The sequence below is a fragment of the Nematostella vectensis genome, chromosome 15 (assembly GCF_932526225.1).
Source record: "Nematostella vectensis chromosome 15, jaNemVect1.1, whole genome shotgun sequence".
In the NCBI taxonomy this organism is placed as follows: Eukaryota; Metazoa; Cnidaria; class Anthozoa; order Actiniaria; family Edwardsiidae; genus Nematostella; species Nematostella vectensis.
In genome coordinates this window covers 2,669,437-2,693,313 of record NC_064048.1, presented here as the reverse complement: position 1 = coordinate 2,693,313, position 23,877 = coordinate 2,669,437, and the positions used below count along the sequence as shown (strand labels likewise).

The 23,877-nt window shown below is 39.3% G+C and overlaps 3 protein-coding genes across 4 annotated transcripts in view; 1 reads left to right on the top strand and 2 right to left on the bottom strand.

Moving 5' to 3' along the window:
- LOC5510816 (shaker-related potassium channel tsha2) overlaps positions 1–5,752 on the bottom strand; it is a 28,059-nt gene extending 22,307 nt beyond the window's left edge. The window contains exon 1 of the mRNA XM_032379998.2: positions 5,607–5,752. Coding sequence (XP_032235889.2) covers positions 5,607–5,706 — 100 coding nt within the window. The 5' untranslated portion in view covers positions 5,707–5,752. The remainder of the gene's footprint in view (positions 1–5,606) is intronic.
- A 3,217-nt stretch (positions 5,753–8,969) lies between these two features.
- On the top strand, positions 8,970–14,189 carry LOC5510801 (V-type proton ATPase subunit E). Its single transcript, XM_001631210.3, has 9 exons — positions 8,970–9,114; positions 9,273–9,338; positions 9,887–9,996; positions 10,242–10,308; positions 10,871–10,960; positions 11,154–11,222; positions 12,259–12,353; positions 13,218–13,305; positions 13,810–14,189. The coding sequence occupies exons 1-9, from the start codon at positions 9,082–9,084 to the stop codon at positions 13,870–13,872; spliced, it is 681 nt and encodes a 226-aa protein (XP_001631260.2). The 5' UTR covers positions 8,970–9,081; the 3' UTR covers positions 13,873–14,189.
- Positions 14,190–15,154: 965 nt separating this feature from the next.
- On the bottom strand, positions 15,155–23,262 carry LOC5510815 (mitochondrial glutamate carrier 1). Of its 2 annotated transcripts, none has more exons than XM_032380010.2 (8): positions 23,140–23,262; positions 19,272–19,437; positions 18,540–18,665; positions 18,056–18,111; positions 17,872–17,962; positions 17,417–17,719; positions 16,357–16,475; positions 15,155–15,969 (listed from the first exon to the last, which is right to left on the bottom strand). In XM_032380010.2, the coding sequence occupies exons 2-8, from the start codon at positions 19,286–19,288 to the stop codon at positions 15,707–15,709; spliced, it is 975 nt and encodes a 324-aa protein (XP_032235901.1). In that variant the 5' UTR covers positions 19,289–19,437; positions 23,140–23,262; the 3' UTR covers positions 15,155–15,706. The 2 variants fall into 2 exon arrangements, with proteins under 2 accessions (XP_032235901.1, XP_048578557.1); XM_048722600.1 differs by lacking the exon at positions 23,140–23,262 and adding an exon at positions 20,388–20,578.
- Between the last annotated feature and the right edge of the window lie 615 nt (positions 23,263–23,877).

Here is a 23,877-nt window from a genome sequence, read left to right as displayed (position 1 = left end):
ACGATTTTGCCATTCACGAATCACGGCGAAGGAAGCAATCACAGATCACGTTTTTTTTTTATTTGTCCTTTTCACGATTCACGATAAACAAAAAAAGGCTGTTCACGGGTACCGAAAATCTGTCCAGGCACTGTGTTTTGTACGTTATCCATGATGCAATACGGGTTACGACTCATGGATTCTCAGGTGCCATACCGTTTTTAGTTGCTTAAAGCCGCATTGTCACCAGTTTACTTCCGGTCGATTACCTAACAATATCCGATGATGACGGAAAACGCGAAAAATATTTCAAAATATTGAAACATGTGTCTATTGGAAGTTTCTTTGAGGATTTGATTGATAATTTAGAACGGATGGCCTGTTAAATATTTCGGATTCTAATAGATTCTTTTGTCTTTTCTTCTTCTTCCTCTCCCTGAGAGGCCCACCTCCTTCGTATACGAAGATTCTTGTGAGCGTGCATAGGCGCTTAACTTGTGCAGTGCAGGTGTTAAATTAAAATTATAATGATAAACAGTGTGTAGGTGATAATAAAAAAAAAGCAAATCAAAACAGAATGTGGTTTGTTCAGCGGCTGCTGGCTAGATGACCACACAGCCGGTCCTTGAAGGCTTCAAGGCTGGGGGCCACCACCACAGAGTCTGACAGTTTGTTCCTGCCCCGGATCGGACGTACGACATTTGGTGGTATGTGGAGGTTGAGAAGGGTTGCAGTTGAGGCGTCTGGAAGACCTTGTTGTTAGTTGTAGGAGATCGATTGTTCCTATATCTACAAGGCCATTTTTGATCTTATAGAGCATACTGAGCCGTAGGACTAGCCTTATGTCTTGGAGTGATTCCCAGCCAAGCTGTTCTAGCATTTCACTGACACTTGATGTGTTGTGGTATCTGTTGAGGGTGAAGCGAGCAGCTCTGCGTTGGACCATTTCCAGCTTGTAAATGTTCTTCTTGGTGCATGGATCCCATACTGTTCAGGCATATTCCACTAATGGGCGAACAAGAGCATTATATGCAGATGTCTTAAGTCGGGGGGGGGGGGGGGGGGGGCACTAATCCTCAGGTTCCTTCTAAGGAAGCCTAGAGTTCTATTGGCCTTGTTAGCAGTGTTGTTGACATGTTCATTCCAGTTGAGATTATTGGACAGGATGACTCCAAGATAGTTAGCTGAGTCAGCCGAGGCTAGGGTTTTGCCATGCAGCACATAGTCCTTGTGCACTACGGACCGCTAGCGACTTATTCTTAGGATTTTACACTCATCTGGGTGGAATTCCATTCTCCATAATTTTTCCCAGGTGGCAAATGTGTTGAGGTCATTCTGTAGGGTCTGGCAATCTTTGTTGGAATCAATAGTCATATTAGCGATCGTGTCATCCGCAAACAGTCTAACATTCGAGACAAGGGAGTCCGGCAAGTCATTTATGTAGAACAGAAAGAGACACGGGCCAAGCACTGAGCCCTGAGGAACACCAGAAAGAACACTAGTGCTGTCAGAAAACTCTCCGTTCACGACTACCCGCTGAGATATTCTGTTAAGGTAGGCTTCGATCCATTTATTTGTGATACCCGCAAACGCCGTTGGTGTTTAGCTTTCTAATCAGGAGACGGTGGTTAACCTTATCAAAAGCCTGACTGGTGACCATTGTGCATGGTGTTAATTAGGTCATTTATAAGCCCAATAGTTGTGTTTTGCAAGATCTTCTTGCCCTGAATCCATGTTGGAAAGAATAAAGTATGTTGTGCTCATTGGCATGCCGCATGACTGAGCTGGTTATAATGTGCTCAATACGTTTACAGCAGATACATGTTAGCGATATGGGCCTGTTGTTATTATCTTGGTGCCTTTCTTGAAGATAGGGACAACATTTGCTTTCCTCCAATCGCCTGGGATTTTTCCGCTGGTGTAGGACTTCACAAATATAGTTGTCAGGATAGAAGCAGTGGGTTCTTGTAGTTCCTTAAGTACGCATGGTGTTATACCATCGGGTCCAGGTGCTTTAAAGGCTTTCAGGTTTTGCAGGAGGCGTTTTATGCTCTCTCTTCTTATGGTGATATCCCGCATAGCAGGGTAGGCTGGTGATATGGGGGGTAGGTCCTGTATCTCTGCAGCCTCGTCGTGCGTGAAAACAGCATGGAAGGAGTCGTTAAGAATGTTTGCTTTTGATTTTGGGTGTGTGAGGGTGATTCCTTTTTTTTCCAGGGGCGCAATACCTGACTAATCCGTTCTGTTATGCTTTATGAATGACCAAAACCGTTTCATTCGTTACACTCGTTACAATCCTCGCTTGCAGGTGAAATAATGGTCTCCACATGCTCCCAGTACGCTGTTCTTGACTCCCTCTGGATTTTAACGGTTTAGGTTTCCGTCGGACTTCAGGAAGTAAACTGGTGACAATGCGGATTTAAACGCCTCTCCTAAATACACGCCGCACCTTTAACACGAACAGAACAATCTAAAACGTCGCCACTCAACAACATGACGTTTCATTTCTTTTTAAATGTGACCTAGTTCAAGAGATTAAAGAGGGAATGCATCTTTAACATAATCATCGTCTTTGAACAAATGCCGCAGCTCGGATGAGAAATAATCAAATATAAGCTCCTAGGCGTCTAATAATATAGCCATGTAAATGGTTTAAGGTGGCATTTTTTTTAAAGGAAAGGCACGTTTAACATTGTTCTTACATTCAGCGTTAAGAGTTTTTATACAAGTGCTAATTGTCCATATTTATCTGTGTATTAATTCTAACCAGCTTTCACTTTACAACTGTTGGACGATAGTAAAAGCTTTTCATAAATTACCGCGGGGTAAGACCCTATTTTTAAAGCATGCATTTGTGTTCCTTAAAATCGTACGGTATAACAGTGCTTTAGGATTTAATTCTAGCCGAAGCAGCAACAGTTCCTTTTATTTTTATCTTGTCACAACTGTCTGTTTATCACTTCTATCAGCACAAATCCATGGTATTATTGGTGGGGTCATACCAACTTGGATTAAAAATAAATACAAAAAAGAACAATCGAGAGAATATTTTAAGGGTATGTAAGAGTTAGCATAAATGAAAATCACTTGTTTTGTGATTTGTAATAGAAATATAAACTCTGTTTTACTCGCCCTTTGTTTGTACTGCTCTCCAGAGCTCATGGGAGTTCTGCGGCTCTGGATATATAACTATTATTAGAAACATGCTATATGAGAAAGTATAATTTTCAGCAAAAATGTTCCAAAAATAATTTGTGTATAAAAATACACAAATATGATCAATAGCAATAATATATAAGGTTGTCATTATGAACATAATTTGATTATGCTTAAAAAAAACGCATTTTAAAACTTTGCTGCTATCTTAGCCTTGGCATGTTCTTATCATGTTTTTCAAAGTGACGAAATCTCAGGCTGGACGTTCTTATATAAAAGATTCTTAAATTAAAAACAAAAGTGTATTAGAAACTGTCGAATATGTGCGCCGGGACTTGAGTGTTTAACAGCAAAACTGTTCAGCTCGGATTAAATGAACGCACCTTGGTCTGAGTAGGGCGCATCCTGTGTTGGTATAAGCGTACCAGATGCTGGGGCACAACCAAGTACAGAGCTCGACCGCCTTGTTGTTAGCCTTGAGGCAAAAGTGGACTGCATGCTTATGTTAATTTCAAGCCATAAGCTCGCGCCTCGAAGGCCAAACTTCGCGTTATACCGGTGTTGTAGAGACTGTTTATAAGTGTGGTTTAACCCTATGACTTTTCTACACGCGATATTTATTGCGTTCAAGTGTCTTTTGAGTACCTTAATACACTTAATTTTCGCGTTACTTTAATTTCGTGAATTCCGCGATTTTAAAAGATTCGGACTTGTATTTAAAAGTGTTGGACTTGTACATACTGATTTCTATGAAACTATAATTAGCCCTCGTATCTTTTTGTTATAAATTATTTCAGTTTTGATGATTACAGCACATTTTAGTTCCACTTGTTTTCCTTGATATTATTATTCCAAAATCGCGAAATTGCGAAAATAAAGTGATCTGGTTTTTACGAAAATAAAAAAATCGCGAAAATAAAGTGTCGCGAAATATCGCCATCTCAAAATCGCGAAATTTTGACGTCGTGACAATTAAGTGTAATAAGGTATGCTCTGTGTATGCAGGGTACGGTGAACATAATGCATTATTGTTGTGCGTCCAAGAGAGGTGAGGAAGGATACACAGGCTCTGCTTAAAGTCCATCGATCCGACTTACGTGACGCGTGGTTTCGTAGGCTATGAAACCCTGTGCAGATGAGATGTACATCGATTAAGAATTAAATCCACTTGAATCACGGCGAATTTCTATCCATCCTAAACTAAACACTCAGTTCTATTTATAAGGCATCAGCAAGAGAGAATGATCCCCCCCCCCAATATTCTCAAAATATATAAAATTAAGAAAACATTAAGAAAATATTGGGGGCACAGCCACGCCCTTACTGGTCATTTCCTTGTAATTTTTGAAATATTGGGGGGCACGTGCCCCCAGTGCCCCACCCCTTGCTACGGCCCTGAAATAACACAATGGTTCTTTTTCGCCAAAACACATCAGATATCTCCTTGACAACGAGCATATTGCCTGGGATAAGAGGTAGAACTTTACACGAGGATGGTCGATGCCATACCTTCCCCGCAACCTTCTATCTACCCATAATGCACCGCAGAAATACTGTTGACATCAAACATGCGCTAGTCCATCAATTCCGGTGGCCCAGCGGTCATTGCGATCGCTCTCTAACGACCCCTACAGCAGACGTCCGGTGTGGATTGAATACCACGAAGCAGAATCGAAAATTCGGTGTTTATATAAAATAGTATCCATCATAACATTTTTATCGGGAAAATGGAATTTTAGAGGCAATTGGGCGTTGTTTCCACCGGATTTTAGAATTAGAATCGGTTAATTTCATTATCTAGTTTCATTACAACCGAATGACAATTATAACCGAAAAATTTTAAGGTATATAAACTCAGGACCACAGATAAATAGGTCATACACATAAAGTAACGTGACGCTTTAAAGCATTTTTTTATGCATTTGCATTTCTGTAGTCGCAAAAGGCTGTATTCAAATAGATACACCAAACCGGATGTGACGACACAACTTAATGTTATAAGCAGAAAGAAATCTGAAAGATTTTACAGTGGCAGAATATCTTTCATCTTTACTTATCGCTACTCATGATTAAGCAGAATAAATATTATAGGGATCTCACATATTCCCTAGTTCAAAGGATAATCTACCAGAAAATATTTAGTGCGAGATATCTATCAACGACATGCCGGGTCAAATCTAACTATTACAGCATTCAGACGAGCTACTAACACTGTAATTTGAGACGTATAACTGCCATAGCACAACTCACATAAAAATACCATGACATAAATAGGGCCGAGTTGTACCAACATAAAAACGCAATAATGAAAATATAATCGAGCCTTATTTTATTTGGGACGGTAGTGGCCATTTGAGGATGCTATATTTCAAGACCTCCTGACTGGAGCTTTAAAGAAGAGCGTTTAGAGCTCTACAAAGAGCTATCTATCGCGACAGATTAGGCAGCTAAATGATAGTTGAGTTCGTTACCTTTATAATGTCCTTCGAGATTTTCATCGATCCCGAGTGAGACCAGAGAGCTGTGGCTTTGGTGGTGGTCCGGTTTATGAGGACTCACCCAAGTAAACATGGCTTCACTGACGATATACGTAGAGCGCCCACGGACTTGTTTTGATATGAGGGGAAGTGAGGTGGGGGAAGTGCTGATGCTCCCCTTGACCCCATCTGTCACGCGGGGTATCTTGGGACTATGAAAACTTGTCACGCGGCTGTAACGACACTACTGGGCAAAAAGGGCACACAGATGTGCATACTGGCGCTGCTGTAACGCAGATCTCAGCGTACGCGCGGTGTAAGTAGACTGCTTGCATTCCTTTATGTACGCCCCTAAAAACACGAAGGGAAAAGATTTAAAAGTTAAGTACGTGTTGTGCGAGCGGCCCTTGCCACTGCACTGCTTAAGAAAAAAGATGAGGGCAAAGGACCCACTCCCCGTTCGCGCCTGGGCACTGTTCCATTGGCCATCATGTCCCGAAAAAGCCGCGTCAGCATGACGCAACAAGACGTGCGCTGGATAGCACAACCCAGAATCAGTCAGTAGCTTCAGATCGCTATGTTACCTTCTGCCTGCAGTTACAGGTTCCTTCTTCGTCATCGCAACCCCCACCCCCCCCCCCCCCCAATCCCCCCTAAAAAGCAATAAATGATATAAATAATGATGATAACTGATTCGGATCTGCACCATTCAATGCTAATATATAATAAGTAGGCATTCGCTTGGATGAAGCCAAACATATGTTAGCCTACGTGTAGCCGCTGGCTTGCTAAACATATGTATCAGTTCACTTTCACTTATCCGCCATGTCGCGTCTTTATTCTTTGCCAAATAACGGAAACACGAAAGAACAGTGAACTGATAGAAACAAACAGGAAGAATGGGTGAGGTTATCGTAGATAACCTTTAAATCCCTTTTACATGGTGACTACTGAGCGTTTGCTTAGTGTGGAGAATTTTGTGATATGTAGAAAGGATGGAAAGGGCAATAGATAGGTAATCTGATGTACAAGAGGCAGGTCAATAAAAATTTACATCAGTTCATGGGATCCCTTTTTGTGTATGTGTTTTTGAATATCGTGCTAGCCGCCAACAGGCGCGTACCAGAAATGGCTTAGGGGGGAGGGGCGCGCAGTCATATGTATCATGTAAAATATTGGCAAAAAATGATAAATTCTGACCACAGTAAACTTGCTGTGTTGGCTTTCCTAGATTCTTTAGAAAATAACAGCAAGGTAACTTGGGTGCACAAACTGAAAAACATTTTAGATCGAGCAGGCTTGGGCTATATATGGCTTGATGCCCCAAACACGTCTATAAATTTAATAAAGATGCGCTTTGAAGATATCGAGCGACAGGTGTGGCTAAGTGAGATTCACAATGATAGTAGAAGAGACCCACGCCAAAAGAATAAATTGCGAACTTTCAGGACCTTCAAGGTGGTCTACGAACTTGAAAAATATCTTACCCAAATTAATAATGTACAACACAGAATTGCCGTCACAAAATTAAGACTAAGCAATCATAATTTGGCCATCGAAACAGGTAGACATGCCAAACCATATGTGCCCCCAAATGAGAGGAGGTGCACGATTTGCAAAAATGGAATAGAAAACGAAGAACACTTTCTTGTAAAATGCCCTACATACAACGCGATTAGAAAGGCATACTATAGTGTTATCAAAGACAAAACTAATATCAACTTAAATGCAATGACATCTGAAAGAGCTTTCCTTTTTATTATTACCATGGATCAAAGAAACGAGATCATTAACAGGGAAACTGCAAAATATATTTTTGACTGCACAAGAAAAAGATTTGAATGCCTAAAAGAATAAATGCACACCACGGATAATGACAACCTCCTTTTTATCTTAACTATTTGGAAAAACACCTGATATATAATCATGTATAAGGGTACCAAATAAAATATATTGATTGATTGATTGATTGATATGAGAAAAGCATATTTGACGACGATCTCTCAAATAAGAAATGACTCACTTTTGGTGGGGGTAGTACCCTGTGCAACTCTCTCCCCTGTGTACGCACAGCCCCCTGTGTACGCGCGCACCCCCCCTCCCTTCCCCCTGTGTACGCGCATACCCCCCCTCCCTTCCCCCTGTGTACGCACATACCCCCCCCCTTCCCCCTGTGTACGCGCATACCCCCCCTCCCTTCCCCCTGTGTACGCGCATACCCCCCTCCCTTCCCCCTGTGTACGCGCATACCCCCCCTCCCTTCCCCCTGTGTACGCGCATACCCCCCCTCCCTTCCCCCTGTGTACGCGCATACCCCCCTCCCTTCCCCCTGTGTACGCGCCTACACCCCCTCCCTTCCCCCTGTGTACGCGCATACCCCCCCTCCCTACCCCCTGTGTACGCGCATACCCCCCCTCCCTTCCCCCTGTGTACGCGCATACCACCCCCTCCCTTCCCCCTGTGTACGCGCATACCCCCCTCCCTTCCCCCTGTGTACGCGCATACCCCCCTCCCTTCCCCCTGTGTATGCGCATACCCCCCTCCCTTCCCCCTGTGTACGCGCATACCCCCCTCCCTTCCCCCTGTGTACGCGCATACCCCCCCTCCCTTCCCCCTGTGTACGCGCATACCCCCCCTCCCTTCCCCCTGTGTACGCGCATACCCCCCTCCCTTCCCCCTGTGTACGCGCATACCCCCCCTCCCTTCCCCCTGTGTACGCGCATACCCCCCCTCCCTTCCCCCTGTGTACGCGCATACTCCCCCTCCCTTCCCCCTGTGTACGCGCATACCCCCCTCCCTTCCCCCTGTGTATGCGCATACCCCCCTCCATTCCCCCTGTGTACGCACATACCCCCCCCTTCCCCCTGTGTACGCGCATACCCTCCCCCCTCCCTTCCCCCTGTGTACGCGCATACTCCCCCCTCCCTTCCCCCCTGTGTACGCGCATACTCCCCCCTCCCTTCCCCCTGTGTACGCGCCTGACGGCCAACACTTCATGTGGTAAAAATCGATTAATGATGGACGACAGGGCGCTTGCCTTGAGGAGGAAGAGGAAAGGGCTTCAAGGCTCGAGACCAAGCACAAAGGTACACTGGGTTTCGAGAATGGAATCACTACTGTATTCCCATTCTTGTCCAACCCCTTTAGCAATGCAAGGGTGTACATCGTGAGTTAGTGACATTATATCAGACGGTGTGGATAGTCGGCAAGGTTATTCTTAGTTTGGGTACACGGCAATTATGATTGCAAGTATTTATGCAGTAGTATTTGTACAGGGCGGCCTCGCCTGAAAGTGCTTTTGCCTGAAAGCCAAAACACTCTCAACTCTTGACGGTTTTCCTGTGTTATCTTGCACAGCATTGTGGGTGATAAGCGCGTGACCAGGTCAGCGGACTGTGTCAATGACTCAATCCAATATTTCCATCACATGAACATTTATTTACAAGAATCCTGAAAAAAATACCTCAAAATGGCCCTTAACGATGCTGAAGTTAAAAAACAGGTATATCTACGCACTTCTCATTAAATTATTTCGTTAGATTCTTATAATTTTACGATAACATCCTACGAGAATAGGTTATTTTCAATGTCGTATGTAAAAGTATTTTCCAAGATGGCTGACGCCCGGGAAAAAAATAGCTAACGTTTGTCTCGCTGTAGATCGAACACATGATGAAATTCATCGAACAGGAAGCCAAGGAAAAGGCCGAAGAGATCGACGCTAAGGTGGGGAAATTCGCTTTCTTTATTTCTTACTCTTGTTATTGAAAAATGAAGGCAGATTATTTGCCCCTGAATTATTTTGCTCAGCCCATTTTGCTCTACGTCGTTCATATAACTTAACTTACTTAAAGTAAATAAGGGAAATATTTAAATTTTAATTCGTATTCTATGATTTATGTTAAACAGATCACTAACCTGTCATTTTGAGGGGATTATTTATCATTTACCAATACCCTTATATATTTCTCAATATATTTGCATGGGAAAAAAGGTTTAAAGCAGGTAGTGTTACGCCGGGCCACCATATTGGTTGGGGGGGAGGGGGGGGGGGGGAGCAGTGGACTATGATTTGATGAACATGTAGTTGAGAGTTGGCTGTACTAATAACAATGCTAATACAGACATTCTGGAGATATTTTCTAAGTTGCATGTTTTGTCACAGGAGATCTCTTCTAAAGTTCTTGTTTTGCCACAGGAGATCTCTTCTAAAGTTCTTGTTTTGCCACAGGAGATCTCTTCTAAAGTTCTTGTTTTGCCACATTTTTTGCCAGGCTGAAGAGGAGTTTAATATTGAGAAAGGACGGCTTGTACAGCAAGAGAGGCTTAAGATTATGAATTACTATGAGAAGAAAGAAAAGCAAGTGGAACTCCAGAAGAAAATGTAATTATCAAAGCAATGTTGGTGCTTACATTTTTTGGTGATCTTAGTGTAATCTATAGCTATCATCTTTTAGATGTAGACAGATTTAAAATTTAATCTATGATTCTAGCAATTAAGATTCAAATCTGGGCGTTTCATGATTAACTCCCACTGGAAATAATCTTCATATCTTTTTGTCACCCTGTTTGTAATAACTGCTGTACAGTATCCTGTATCGATCCAATAATTTAAATATTACCTTTTAGTCAGAGGTCAAACCAGCTGAACCAGTCAAGGCTCAAAGTTCTTAAATCTCAAGATGACCATATAAAGGTAACATAGTGATGATTTAGATCTTTTGAGCAAGTGTCATGTAGAGATCTTCTGATGACGACTGTGTGTGAACTGCTTACTAATGTTACGTTCTGTTATATGAAATATATCTCATTTTTTGTGAGTCCATCCTCTTATCACCCAAAGATTACGCCACATCATGTCATCAACAGCAATCACACAACTAAACTCTGCTTTGTTATGTACATTTTATTCTTGACATGCTTTGCTGTCATTTTGTGGATTATTAGGACATAAAAGGGCAGAGTCAGGACAGCAGTAATGTTTAGCATTGGCATAGCACAAATAAACATTTTGAGACATGTTCAAATAAGCTCCCCATTCAACTGACTTTACTCCGTAGTAGCAAGCACAAATGTTGTGTGTGAAAGATTCGTTAATCCGATAAAACAAGGGATTCACTATTTTTCAATACAAAGAGCTGGGTTTTATAAAACTCTGGAAAAAGCTCTGGTCCCCCTGGCTTGAGAACTTTAGACTACATATGCCATCATCTCACTGGACATATTCTTAATTGTTGTTTTGTGTGTGAATATTTTAGAGAATTCTTGATGAAGCTGTTGAACGGCTTGGTAAGGTAACCCAGGATCAGGGGAAATACCAGCAGATTATCCAAGGTCTTATTACACAGGTACAGTAAGGGAAACACTGGAAGTGGGGAAGTACCAGCAGATTATCCATGGTCTGGCAAAAATCACATATTCAGGATTGATTTCAATTTCTTTTACTGTCTATGTACACAATTTCAACAACCTTTGTTGTACATGTTACCAATATCTGCCTGCTAAGAAGTATTTGTTAATCAATGGAATGCTTGTCTTTAGGGGCTTTATCAACTTCTTGAATCCAAGGTGCTGATAAGATGCCGAAAGCAAGATGTATCAATAGTGAAGGTTGGTGTCAAACCCCTAAAAACACATGCAGTATCAGGCCCGTACCGAGAGGGGGTTCAGATGGACCCCCAACCCGGCTTTAGAGTTGACAAAAAAATAACGTTGGCTGGACATACCGTGCATATCAATACTGTATGTCTTTAAAATGACTATAAAAATCTTTTTAAAATAATTATCTTTATTTTTATCACTATATGTTAAAAATCGTCCTAAAATACAAGATTGAATTTGTTTGAAATATTGATTGCCTAATGTAATAAGGCGAGTAGAGGGGTATATCAGAAATTTGGTCAGCTCAAATGGAAAAACCACCCTGCTCAAAATCCTGGCTACAGGCCTGAGTATCTTATGAGTAGTTGTAGACCAGAGACAGCTTATAGCTAGTATAGTCACAAACACCTGGAAACTGCACCTCTTGATGCCCTGTTTATTGCCGTAGGACTATTTACTATCCAAACGCAAACATCAGCAGATACACCTATTTCAAATAAGGTTGCACTTGGAGAATCTGTGTATCGTAACCCACAGTACTTCATATAAAGTCAATAAGCAAATAAGTGTAAATAAAGTATGAATCCTAGTTTCAAATGCATTAGAATTCTTGTTTACATTCACATAGCTTTCAGATACAAGAATACTGTTGTTTATATGTTGCCTGGCTTGAACCACCGCAGGCTACGACACATGGGTCTCCAGTGCAACTTTATTTGAAATAGCAATAAATCACAAGTATCTCTTTGTGTTGTCAAAACTAGATTCTCGATACAATTTAATAACAAGCAGAAATATAGGTGCTGTTGATCATAACAAATTGTTTTCTTTTGTTATTAGTTTACTTATTTTTAAATAGGAGTATACTAGCCACCGTAAATGGGTTATTTTATAGGTGTACAGTACTGGATGTCTAGATTATGTTTTTAAATTACTTTAAAGCAGTCTGTACTCTCTTTATGGTAATAGTTTACAATTTTGTTGTGCAGATGAATAGATTTGTTGAATGTGCTTTTAACTCAGCAATGGTTCTGTTATCTGATAGGCTGTGTTTGGCCCTGCAACTGAGGAGTACAAAAAGCAAACAAAGAAAGAAATTGAGTTGACAGTAGATGAACAGAACTTCCTTGGCCCTGACTGGTGAGTGTACAGCAATAACTCATCCTAATAATGAAGGCATCTTTCTTGGCCTATCAGGTAAGTGTTAAACATATAGTCATCCTAAACATGGACAGACCTGTGATTGCAATTGCTCAAATATGCCACAGGTTGCTTATTGCTCAGAGGGAGCGCAGCAACCGGAGAGCAAGTCTAATCTTGGTATCGCATATGCGAAAAGCTGATATTTCCGGGTCCACACCACAGGCTTCCCAGTCGGCTGATTTGTATTTTGATTTCATATCAATCAGTGTTTTTTTTAGAACCCCTATACTGAAACCTGTTTTTCCCATCCTCCGAGCATTCACTTTCTATTAGAAACTTCTAGTTTAATTTAATGTAGCAGGCATGCCTCTCATTCAGGTCCTTATTTCATTTTCATCTCCAGTGCTTTAGGAGTAAAAATTATCTTAGAAGGAGTAGATAACAAGCTTTCATTGATGAAAAACTGTTTAGGGTAGTACTGTATGTCAGTTTCTGTTACTTCCCTGGCTATTGGAGACCCTGCTTGGTTTGAGCATTATTTTCTCTCTGTTAAAAGTATAAAATTTGATGATTCTTCAGTGGGAAATGACAGTTGGGAAGGGGGTAAACACCCCCCCCCCTCCTAGCCACATGTCTGTCATCAGGGTGGTAAAGGGTATTTTCGTGTTTTTTAACTGTTGAGAAACGTGAAATCATCCATTTCTATGCACATGAAACATGATTAAAAGGCCATTTTCTAATCCGTGAAATGTGAAAAAGCCATTTTGCCCGGTCCGTGAAACATGATCCATACCCCCCCCCTGTACCACCCAAATGTCATTGCTGAGTTTTTTTTTTTTTTTTTTTTTTTTTTTTTTTTAGCGCCGGTGGAATAGAGCTGCATGCCAAGCAAGGCAAGATCAAAGTTGTGAACACTCTAGAAAGCAGACTGGAAATGTTGGGCCGACAGGTGAGCTGTTGCACAGTTACAGTAGATTTGCCAACTTAAAATTAAAAAAGTATGTAGCATTTATATAGCGCTTATACAAACCATGTTCTAAGCGCTTCACATTTAAAATCCTAGTAATGTATTAAGAACATCAGTTCCTGGAGAATTGAGGAACACAAGCTTCTAGTAAGCTCACATACGTTCAACAAGTCAAATTCAGGGCCTAGAAACAGAAAGATACTATCCATGTCTCGACCGGGAATTGATCCTGTTTCAGCAGAGTTGAGAGGCCCCATACGCTGACGCGCTAACACACTGGGTCACTCGTGATGCCACTTAAACCTTATAATAACTCTCTGCTTAGAGAACCCTTTTTACAAACATGAACAGTTAAAAGCCCAAGCCACAAATAGGACACATGCTGTTTTCCATCGCAGTTGGGATGCACCCAATGTCTAAAGCTTTTCATCAGTTTTTATTTTGTTCTTGTAATTGTGTCTTACCTTTATTTATTAACATTTTCAGATGATGCCTGAGATAAGAGAAATACTGTTTGGCCGAAACAAAGGACGACACTTTTTAAATTAGTTATTATTTATAAATGATTTACAATTTAAGTTGGGAATTTCATTATATTCAGTCGCTGTGGATAGAAACAGAAGCCATTCATATGGAGAATATTGAAAAGAATATTGAAGCCATAATGTGGTAGGAAACATTGGGAAGTGCAAAATACCACATATTATAATAATCATTCCTTCCTTTGTAATTAGGATATTTCCAAATCTAAATATCGTGATCAAAGAGAAATTGATTGGGTTGGATTTGTCTTGGTGTTTCTTGCATGTTTGACCTGTATCTATTGTCAACTTACAACTCTTGAAATAAAGCAAATTTAAATTCAAGAAGAGCGTATTATAAGAATCTAAAACTCGCTTAAAGATTTCTGTCTTTACAATCAATATCATATTTATTAAATTGCCCTCACTGTCCATACTTCAAGTTACAGTAAATTATTCATGGCACTTGAAAAGTTGAATTAATTACGAAGCGTGCCAAAGGCTTGTAGCTGTCAAGCTGTACATAAGTGCAGTAAGTCATGCATTCAGGCCTCTAAAATCAAGAGTAGAAATTGTGTTGCCATGTAGATCATTAGCAATCTGATACCCAAAAGTAAGCCTATGTATACTTTAGGTATATGTACCTAAAGTTATTATCAAGTGGTAACCCTCCTTTCATCAATTACTTACATTCCAAAATATTCTTATATTAACTGTAAATGTGAATCCCAATTTGAGGTCACTTTTATTAAGTGGGCTCTAGATGTTAACTCGGTTTGTATTTCCATTTGGAGATTTTGCCTGAATTTTGCTCAAATCTTTTAAATTTGTGATTGAATGATCGTTATAGACTGAAAAGGGATAAATGTAGAGCTTTTAACACACACAAAATAAGATCCTCTAATGAGTGGTCAAAAAAGGTTCATTTGTATTTGCATTGGGGAAGTTTGTAAAGCCTTATTTAGTATTCTGGTTAGAGATCCTGCCGTCTTGTACAGTATGTTATGATTGTGTATACACCTATTTCAAAAATGGCAAATAGTAAATGGCAGTTCTAAGCCAGAACGGTGCTTCTGGGTACTAATCATTCATAAAATTAAAGGTGTTGAACAAAGTCTAGCAATGTCAGAGACATACATTGGTGATCTTTAATGGATAATTGTTTGATTTATCCATATTCTTCAGCATTTAGTAGAAATTTAATGAGACCCATGGTTCCTTTCTTCCTAGAACTGCCATTTGCAGTTTCGCACTGACGATAGGTGTATGTCAGTGTATGGAAAGTAGCAGAAAAAAAAGGCAAAAACACATTTTTCATAAATTATTCATTTTAAATAACCCTCTTTATCTATATACACTTTGACTTAGCCAGCAAGCCATACACACTTGTTCCCAGAACTATGTGGTGGTCTTTGACTCTCTTGCTTTTATGTTTAGAGCCAATGCGTCAAAATAATAAATGTAAATAGAAGTTTTCTCAATATACAAAAAATGTGCAAACCATATTTTGCCCGGGTGCCTTTCAATTTGTGTCTAAAAAGTCACCATTTTACTGTTCTAAGAATGCTTACTCTGTAATCACTTCTTATTATCTATCTCATTTCATTTCTTTATCTATTTACAAATCATTTTTAAACTCTTTAATTTAAGCTTATATATTACAATCTAGCCCCACTCCAAACTTAAAGTCTTGTCTAAAAGAAGAATATGCAAATTGCTACAAAAATATAATGTTACAAAAAGGTCTTAGAGAAGGAGATATTTTTTTGGAAGATAAAAACTAGCTGCTTCTGTTAGGGAAATAATTTGGAGTGGAGCAGGCTTAGTATACTGCATTTATCAATATAGATTTAAATGACTCCTCAGTTCGAGTCCACATCAACCCCTAGTATACGTTCAGCTACGCCTACAAAGTAGACTGTCTGTGCTATCCCAAATAAGGGGGCAATTACAATCATTCTAGGAACGGCACCCTTGTAGAATGCCGCCAGACCTTCATTGGAATAGATCTTCTTTGCGCAGTCTATAATTCCATTGTAGTTTGGCTCTCCTTGGGGTCTGTTGAGAAGCTGTAGCCTGGTCTTGATTACGTCAAGAGGGTTGACGGCAACACTGGCTGTCATACCTAAACAAATAAACAGCAGTGTATAACAGAATTAACAGTTCAAAGAATATTATTTGTGGTGCAATCGTTGGTTTGTTTCTTATGGCAATCTTTTTTTTAATTATTGTTTAGAAACTTTTTTTTCATGACAACATCCAGACTCAAGTTTTACAAAATTCTAAGAACATGCTGAAAAATTGTTGAAGCTCGTATAGCAGCAAAATGTTGTTTTGCAACCTTGAATGTTATTTCTTTTGATGATTTATGTAATATATTTTCATATATACCAAAATTACAGCCATAAAATGTTCCAAAAGTGAGAATGGCCAAGCCAATTAAAAATTAAATCTTAGTGTACTTGTTTTGAGGATGAACTTCTAGAATTGTCTTGACATGAACCTCGCTTACCTGCTAGACATCCAGCCCCAAGGCAGTAGATCAGCGGCGGCTTGCCTCCATGCATATCAATGCTCTTCAGGTTCAAATAGGCAAATAATGGGAAGTAGATGCATGAGAATGGGATGTCCCTGAAAAGGAATAAAATTGGTGAGGGAAAGGTTGCAATGCACTATTATACCAATGTAGTTTGTAACTATTTATGACTATAAGTACAACAAATTGACACTAAGTAGTGTTAATCATTCTAGAAACAAAATAAGATAGTACAACATCCATCAAAGCTCAGTCACTATAGGCATAATGGTTACGACATACAAAACACAACAAGAAATTAAAGCAAGCTTATTGCAGCAGTTTTATGGAGAAAGCCCTATTATAGCCCTCATTATGAGCATAATGGTTACGACATACAAAACACAACAAAAAGAAATTAAAGCAAGCTTATTGCAGCAGTCTTATGGAGAAAGCCCTATTATAGCCCTCATAATGAGCATAATGGTTACGACATACAAAACACAACAAGAAGAAATTAAACCAAGCTTATTGCAGCAGTCTTATGGAGAAAGCCCTATCAGCTTTTAAATATTGTGGGTTAATGTATTGTATCTTTGAGCTTGTTCAATTTTTTTTTCATCATTAAGATTAACCACTAAAATCGTGTAACACAATAGGTAATGCTACATATAGCCAAACATTATTCATACTTTGTTCTTGGTTTCCTAATGTTTATAAATCATGCTACTGTATATGGCCTATCTAGCTTAGTTAAGTGTAGGAATAAAATACTTTAAAAAAATTCCAAGGGTCATAAACATTACAGGAGTAAAGCCAACCACAGAATGTCACAGGAAGAAGGGTTACGTCAAAAGTAGCAACAGTCAAGATGTAATGGTAGATAACAAGTACCGACTGGTACAACGTTGTTACCTTCCGCCCGCGTTCAAAGAATTTTGTTCAGGTAAAACTTAACTGAAATAAAAAGTAGCAGTCAAGAAAGACATCATGCACATTGGCATATTGTAATATGTCATGGAAACATGTCATGGAAACAAAGAGAGGGATTTCTTACCTGGCAAGAGTAGCACCAAGTCCCTTATAAATACCGCTAATTCCTTTGGTTAGCAGTAGGTCTTTAGCAATCTGGAAAGCAGACCTAGGGACAGCAACAGAAGCAGTGCCGTATGACCGGCTGATGTGCGCCTTGGTGGAAGAGCTACTTCCTACCAGGCTGCTGTTTGCTGTTGCGGTGGTGGCATGACGTCCTGCCATTTGCATCTGGATCTTCAGCATTTCCATTGGTGTGGTGACGGCAACTTGACAACACCCTGCTGCGGCACCAGCAATCATTTCAAGGTGAAGCGGTAAAATGTGCCTAGGAAGCGAGAAGCATTGTCATTTAAAAGTGTTTTTTTTTAATTGATTTTTAATATTTAGGAGTGTATAAAAACAGGGAAGAATTGCTAATGTTATGGTGGAGCCTCTTTAGTGTAGACATAAACAGTACTGAAATTACTTTTTACTTACATTCTGCCACCAAATTTCTGCCTTAGCTGGTCATTTACAGCAAGTTTGATTGCTTTTTCAGGGTTTACAAGAACCACATTGACTCCCATTCCTACAAATGTATGCAAATATTGATAATGTAAGATATAATGACAATCATCAAAAAAACCTTGAAAATCTTTCAAAATAATATTCAATCACAAACCTTTGTATAGTCCTCTCGGGCCCTCATTTCTTACAACCTTCCACATGACATCCAAACTACAAAAGCAAAATAATTTATTTCTTGAGGGTAGGTCGAATGTGAAAGGGGGGCGAAAGGGGCAGAGTATGGTTTTATCTTATAAAAACAACTAAGGGGTCAGAGACCCAAACACTCATTTCCAATATTTACAGTGGTAATATTTCACATGTTATACTGTAGCCGTCATTTGCAAATTTAGTGCCCAGAACTTCCAAATAAACATCTAAATGTAACCATCATCAACAACAAAAACTGAAAAATAAAAAGAATAGAGGAAAACCAGCTGGCTAACCACTTTTGTCACCATGTACAGTACCGCTCTCGAACATGTGGACATATGTTCGCGAAATTGTTCGCGAAAGTTTCGCGAACAGTGTCCCTATGTTCGTGAGCGGTACTGTAGATGTATGCACATTCTTATACATATACTTTTTTATATACTTACAAGTTCTTATAGATGCGTTGACCACTTCCTTGATTTTGCAATCTGGTTTTGCACAAATCAAGGGGGAATGTGCAAGTGACCCCAACCATTCCAGCGATAGCCCCATTTAGTAATTTGGCGGAGAAGCTATCAACAAAATAAAGTATAAACAATAATTTGCAATGTTTTACAATATTTGTCATAACATGTATATTTTGTTGTTTTTATACCAACAAACCGAACAACTTGGACATAGCTGTGAACACACCCGCATATGGCAGGTGTCACAAGATTTTGGACCTCATCACAAGCTTAATTTTTGGTGAAAATGTTCCTACATTCTCTGTATTACCCGCATTGGCTCTCTTGGGTTTGTTTTTCACATATATACTGTATTTCAAGTGATTTCACAAGATTTCTTTCGAAGTTGGGTTAACATCTATGCTCAGAAATAATGTAAAGTAAGCTTATAATTTGTGTAGGTCTAGTAGATAAAACTTTAGTGTTTTTGCTATTTACCTAAGGGGTTTGTCTTCATCTAATGATTCAGTATCCATTATTTTGCAAAAATAATTACCATTATTGCAATTCTAATCATAGCTTTGCAATTAGAAGTCATGTTCACTCTAATTCAAGTGCTTCGCGCGCATCTCTAAGTTCGAATAGTCGCCATTTTCGAACACTTAAGTAACGAAAAATTTTGCACTTAGAAAACTATTTCCTAGAGTAAAAACACAGTACAGCCACCCATACCTATTTGGTTTCTCCATTGGTGGTTTCGTGGAGGCTAAACTTTCAGGCTTCCCCTCGGAAAAGCCTAAAATTTCAAGGAAAACTTTGTCCGATGCTGTTTTAGCCGAAGATGAAAACCCCGCGCTGTCAGAGGTTCCCGTGGCAACGCTTCTTGACCAATCGGAATCTGCAATGTCAGATGATTAACATTTAGCAGGTTTTCTAAGTTTGTTAATAAGCGCTTTTTCGCGAATAAAAACAGAATAAAAACACTAAATCCTACATATATATATATATATATATATATATATATATATATATATATATATATATATATATATATATATATATATATATATATATATATATATATATATATATATATATATATATATATATATATATATATATATATATATATATATCAGAACATTAGAATCGAAGTACACCTATACCAAAAAAAACCTAGATATACATCATCGAGGTAAGAAATATCAAACGCCCCGTCTAACGTTTCAAGTTATTTCACTGTTCACGTGATTGGGAAATTACTGAAAGTTTACATTCTTTCGAGTGGACATTTGCACCGAAATGGGTTCCAAAATGTTCAAGAATTCGATACATAACTACAAAATACGTTTATGGGTGAATTAGAGAATAGTTAATATTACCATTACTCACAGTTAGTACTAGACTATCGAACAAACACGAATTGATTATAAAAGTGAAACGGTAAACTGTTCAAAACCATGAATAGATAGAAATAAGTTCTAGGTTTGATTTCGTCCGAGCTCGTTTCTGTGACTAGCGACGGCTGGTAACCGAGCTTAAATAAGTACTTCATCAAATATTTCTCTATATTTCTTTAACTTGTCTGATTTACAACGTAATCGACAATGCGTGACTTAAGCGCGACTTCGCGCCACATACAAAATCGATAGGGTTTGATTTACAGAATTTACAGATTTCAAACCTTTGATTTTTGGTAGTAGGCACTGAGCCTGTTATTTCTAAAAATATATGTCGTTCCATCCGACATTAGGTCAGACAATCTTGCGTTTACTTACTGACTATCTTCCAAATCCTTGAACTGTTTTATCAGATTAAAAAAAAAAAAAAACTAAGAATTTTACTTACTCCCATTTGAAGCCATGATAGCGAAATCCTTTAAATGTATAAATTAGTCTTGTAAATAGTATTGAACGAAATAATAAAACTCTGAATAAATGCTGCGTATTACTCAGTATACCGCAACGGCTCTTAGCTCTACTATAACTATTAGAATTAGGAGTCTGATTTATATACTGACAGCCGTGTTCCGTTGACGTTGCTATGGTTTTCCTCATTAGCAATGCTAATCTATTGATCTTTGACAGCCGAGAGACAAATCTGATTGGCTGGAACTCTAGCTTACACATGGCGGTCTGCAGTAGATTTACGATGAACGGGTGTTCACGTGAACAGAGCGTGATTATTGCATAAGAACGTTGCATAGATTTCAACCGGATTGTCGGTCCCCTCAATGAGTATTCCCGAACTTTATATACAATTTGAAGACACACATCGATGATTTCCAACGCCTTAAATCTGCTCTATTTTACTCTATTTTTCCCCCTTATTTGTGGATTTAAAAACATCTAAACGTTTGACCGTCATCATTTTGCGTGGTCGTGAACTCAAGCACTAACGCACATAGAGTGATAGACGTCACGACTTCGCGGGAGGTCCCCTGCTCCACTGATCTTCTCCCGAATTATCCTAAACAAACACAAAACTTTACGCAGCTGCTTTTACTTTCGGTCTCCCTGTGGCCATCTACGAAGTAAAGTGGTAATGGTGCTAGCCGATATCATAAGAGTCGCTAAATAAAAAAGAAGACCAACTAGATCCCATTGAGTTATTGTAAATGATTTTTAGGCGGTGATGGTAGACTTTATTTCTAGCCTGCGCAGCAAGCGTTCCTGTGTTTTGAACACAAAGAAACCCAGAGACTGGCAATAACTTCGATAAGGGCCGATAAGCGAGACCGTGCGTTCAAAATCTCGCTCAGTCGGTTTCTGGGTTTCTTTGCGCTCAAAACGCACAGGAACACTTGCCACACAGATTTATTTCTGGCCGTAGCGACCTGGAAATAGGGTCTAGGAATGAGGTGCCGGATGCGGGACTGTCGCGCAAATATTTTGTATGTTTTGCACTATTCATCTAATAAATTCGTGGCTTTGACGAATAAATGAAAGGATAATAAAATAGATGATTAGATGGATTAAGTGAAAATTTCGTTTGCCTGGCTTGATTTTTTGCCTTGTTATTTCTATTTTTTTACTTCAATCATCGAAAAGCTTAGTGGGATCACGTCGATGTTTGTATGCTTGCCAACTCTTGATAGCCTGGCTTGCCCTCGTCTTTTGTGATTTTGCGGACGTCCCCCCCTCCCATCGGAATACGTCCGTTGCACGTGCGAAAAACAAAAAGGATCTTCGAACTTCCAATGCACATCGCAGTTTTTCTAGTTTCTCTTCTACAAGTATTTTAGTTGTTAGTTAGAGGACTTTAAAAGCACACTAGCATACACACATTGGCACCAGTCGGGCCAAGACTGTCGGGCCAAGACTGTGCTAGCGTCCCGTCTTGGCCCGACTGGTGCCAATGTGTGTATGCTAGTGTGCTTCTAAAGTTCACATTTATGTATACATACTCGCAAGGATAGTTTGGCTATCCGACGGAGTTTTAGACTAGCAAAGGTCGCATGTGTGATCCGCACAATTGGCATCACGCTAGCCCGATCGCAGCTCTAGATCCCACATGGATCTGAGCTGTGGTTTAAAGCACTTTGTTCTAGTCGAAGTCGCCCTGCAGTTTTTTTGCCGATGAAGTTTAACTGAGGCTAACCGGCTATGCCATGCTGACGAGTCCTAATAAGGACGAAACAGCTGTCCATGGTTGCCGAACTGCACGGGTAATAGACTGTGCTAGCGTCCCGTCTTGGCCCGACTGGTGCCAATGTGTGTATGCTAGTGTGCTTCTAAAGTTCACATGTTAGTTAATGCTTTCCGCTTGTGTTGCCAGTTCCGACTTCCTGAATGTCCGCGCGCCAGACATTTTCCCGCTCAAACAATGAAGAAAAGATGACTCCCATATATGGTATGTCTTAATACGGAATCGTTGACAGAAGCGAGAAAAATAAAATGAAAAAAAATAGTTTTCAAAACGAGATATTGATTTGTTTTGCACGGAGTCATTGGAAATGATGGTCCATCACTAGAAATGACCAATAAAATCGATTTTAGATAAAGCATATTTTCATCTATACTTATTTCTACGAGTTTCTGGATAAGTTCTTACGAGAAGTGCTTAGAATCTTTTCCTTTGCCTTTTCTTTTATGCGGATAATTAGAATAGTGCACAAAGGTTGTATTAAAAACAAAAACAGAATATTTTATGTGGGAAAAACTAATGCGTGGGAGTTTTTTTGGAAGAGTAGCGTTTTCAACGCCGGATGCTGTTGAAATAGAACGCGACTGATCAGGTTAAACAAGTTTACTTCGCGTCGCTTCCTTTTCAATTCCAACTTTTCAATCTCTGGCACGTCAACAAATTGAAAAGGATGGGATCTCGCTGATTTTTTATTCAAGCGCTGATTTGCAATTTTAAAAATACGAATTTCTTATGTTTTCTCGAAGATATGTCTGACGAACTCTTATGTATTATATTACTCGTATTTGGAAATTTGAGAATTTCTGTGGGGTGCGTAGTAAAATTTTAGGGAGTTTCAAAAGAGAAATTCGAATATAACCTTGGTGTCCTACAACAGCAGTTTGAAATTTTGTAATATTCCAATAGACTTATGACTAAAGAATATTGTTATTAACAAGAAATTGAATTTTCTTACCGCGCGAGAGAAGCTGCGAAGCCTTGATTCCTATAAGCAATTCACGTCTTTTTGAACCCTGGTACGCAATGTTTTGGAGAAGAAAATTTGACGGATCTTGGATTAGAACTCCTGTTGATTGTAAACACCACGTGACATAGCATTCGACCTATTCCGGCTCAGAATGGGTGTTTAAATTTTAACGAGGTTTACAGAACTCCGATTAAACATTTATATTTACGTTAAGAAATTCTCATTTGTAGCAAGGATAAAGCCACATGCATCAGGAGTAACGCAGGCGCCTTGGGATGCTTTTATTTCAAGTTAAAAGCTTTTAAAAAGCATGAATAAGAAATAATACAGTCTCTCTAATGAAGCGCCGACTTTATGTAACGAATAGCGAATCTTTGTTGACAATATAACGGGGGAAAAACCATTAATGTTTTTTACCATAATATTATAAAAGATCTCGTTTTCACTCAGCTAAAAACTTTTTTATCAATTTAAAAAACCCCGGAAAGATTGCGGTATTTCAATATTTTAATAGTCTTTTTATTGCTTTTATAAGGCCAAAATTTCGACCACAATCGAAATATTTAGTATCTAAGCCTCCAAGCTAATGATGTTTTAATAGTAAAATGCAGAGCGCACTTTAATCTGGCCGAAACGCCCTGGGTTCCAGTGACGATAAAATAAACAAAATATTGTGTACATATTTCGGACAGCTTTTCTACTTTGTACCCAGTAAGAGCGTTTTAT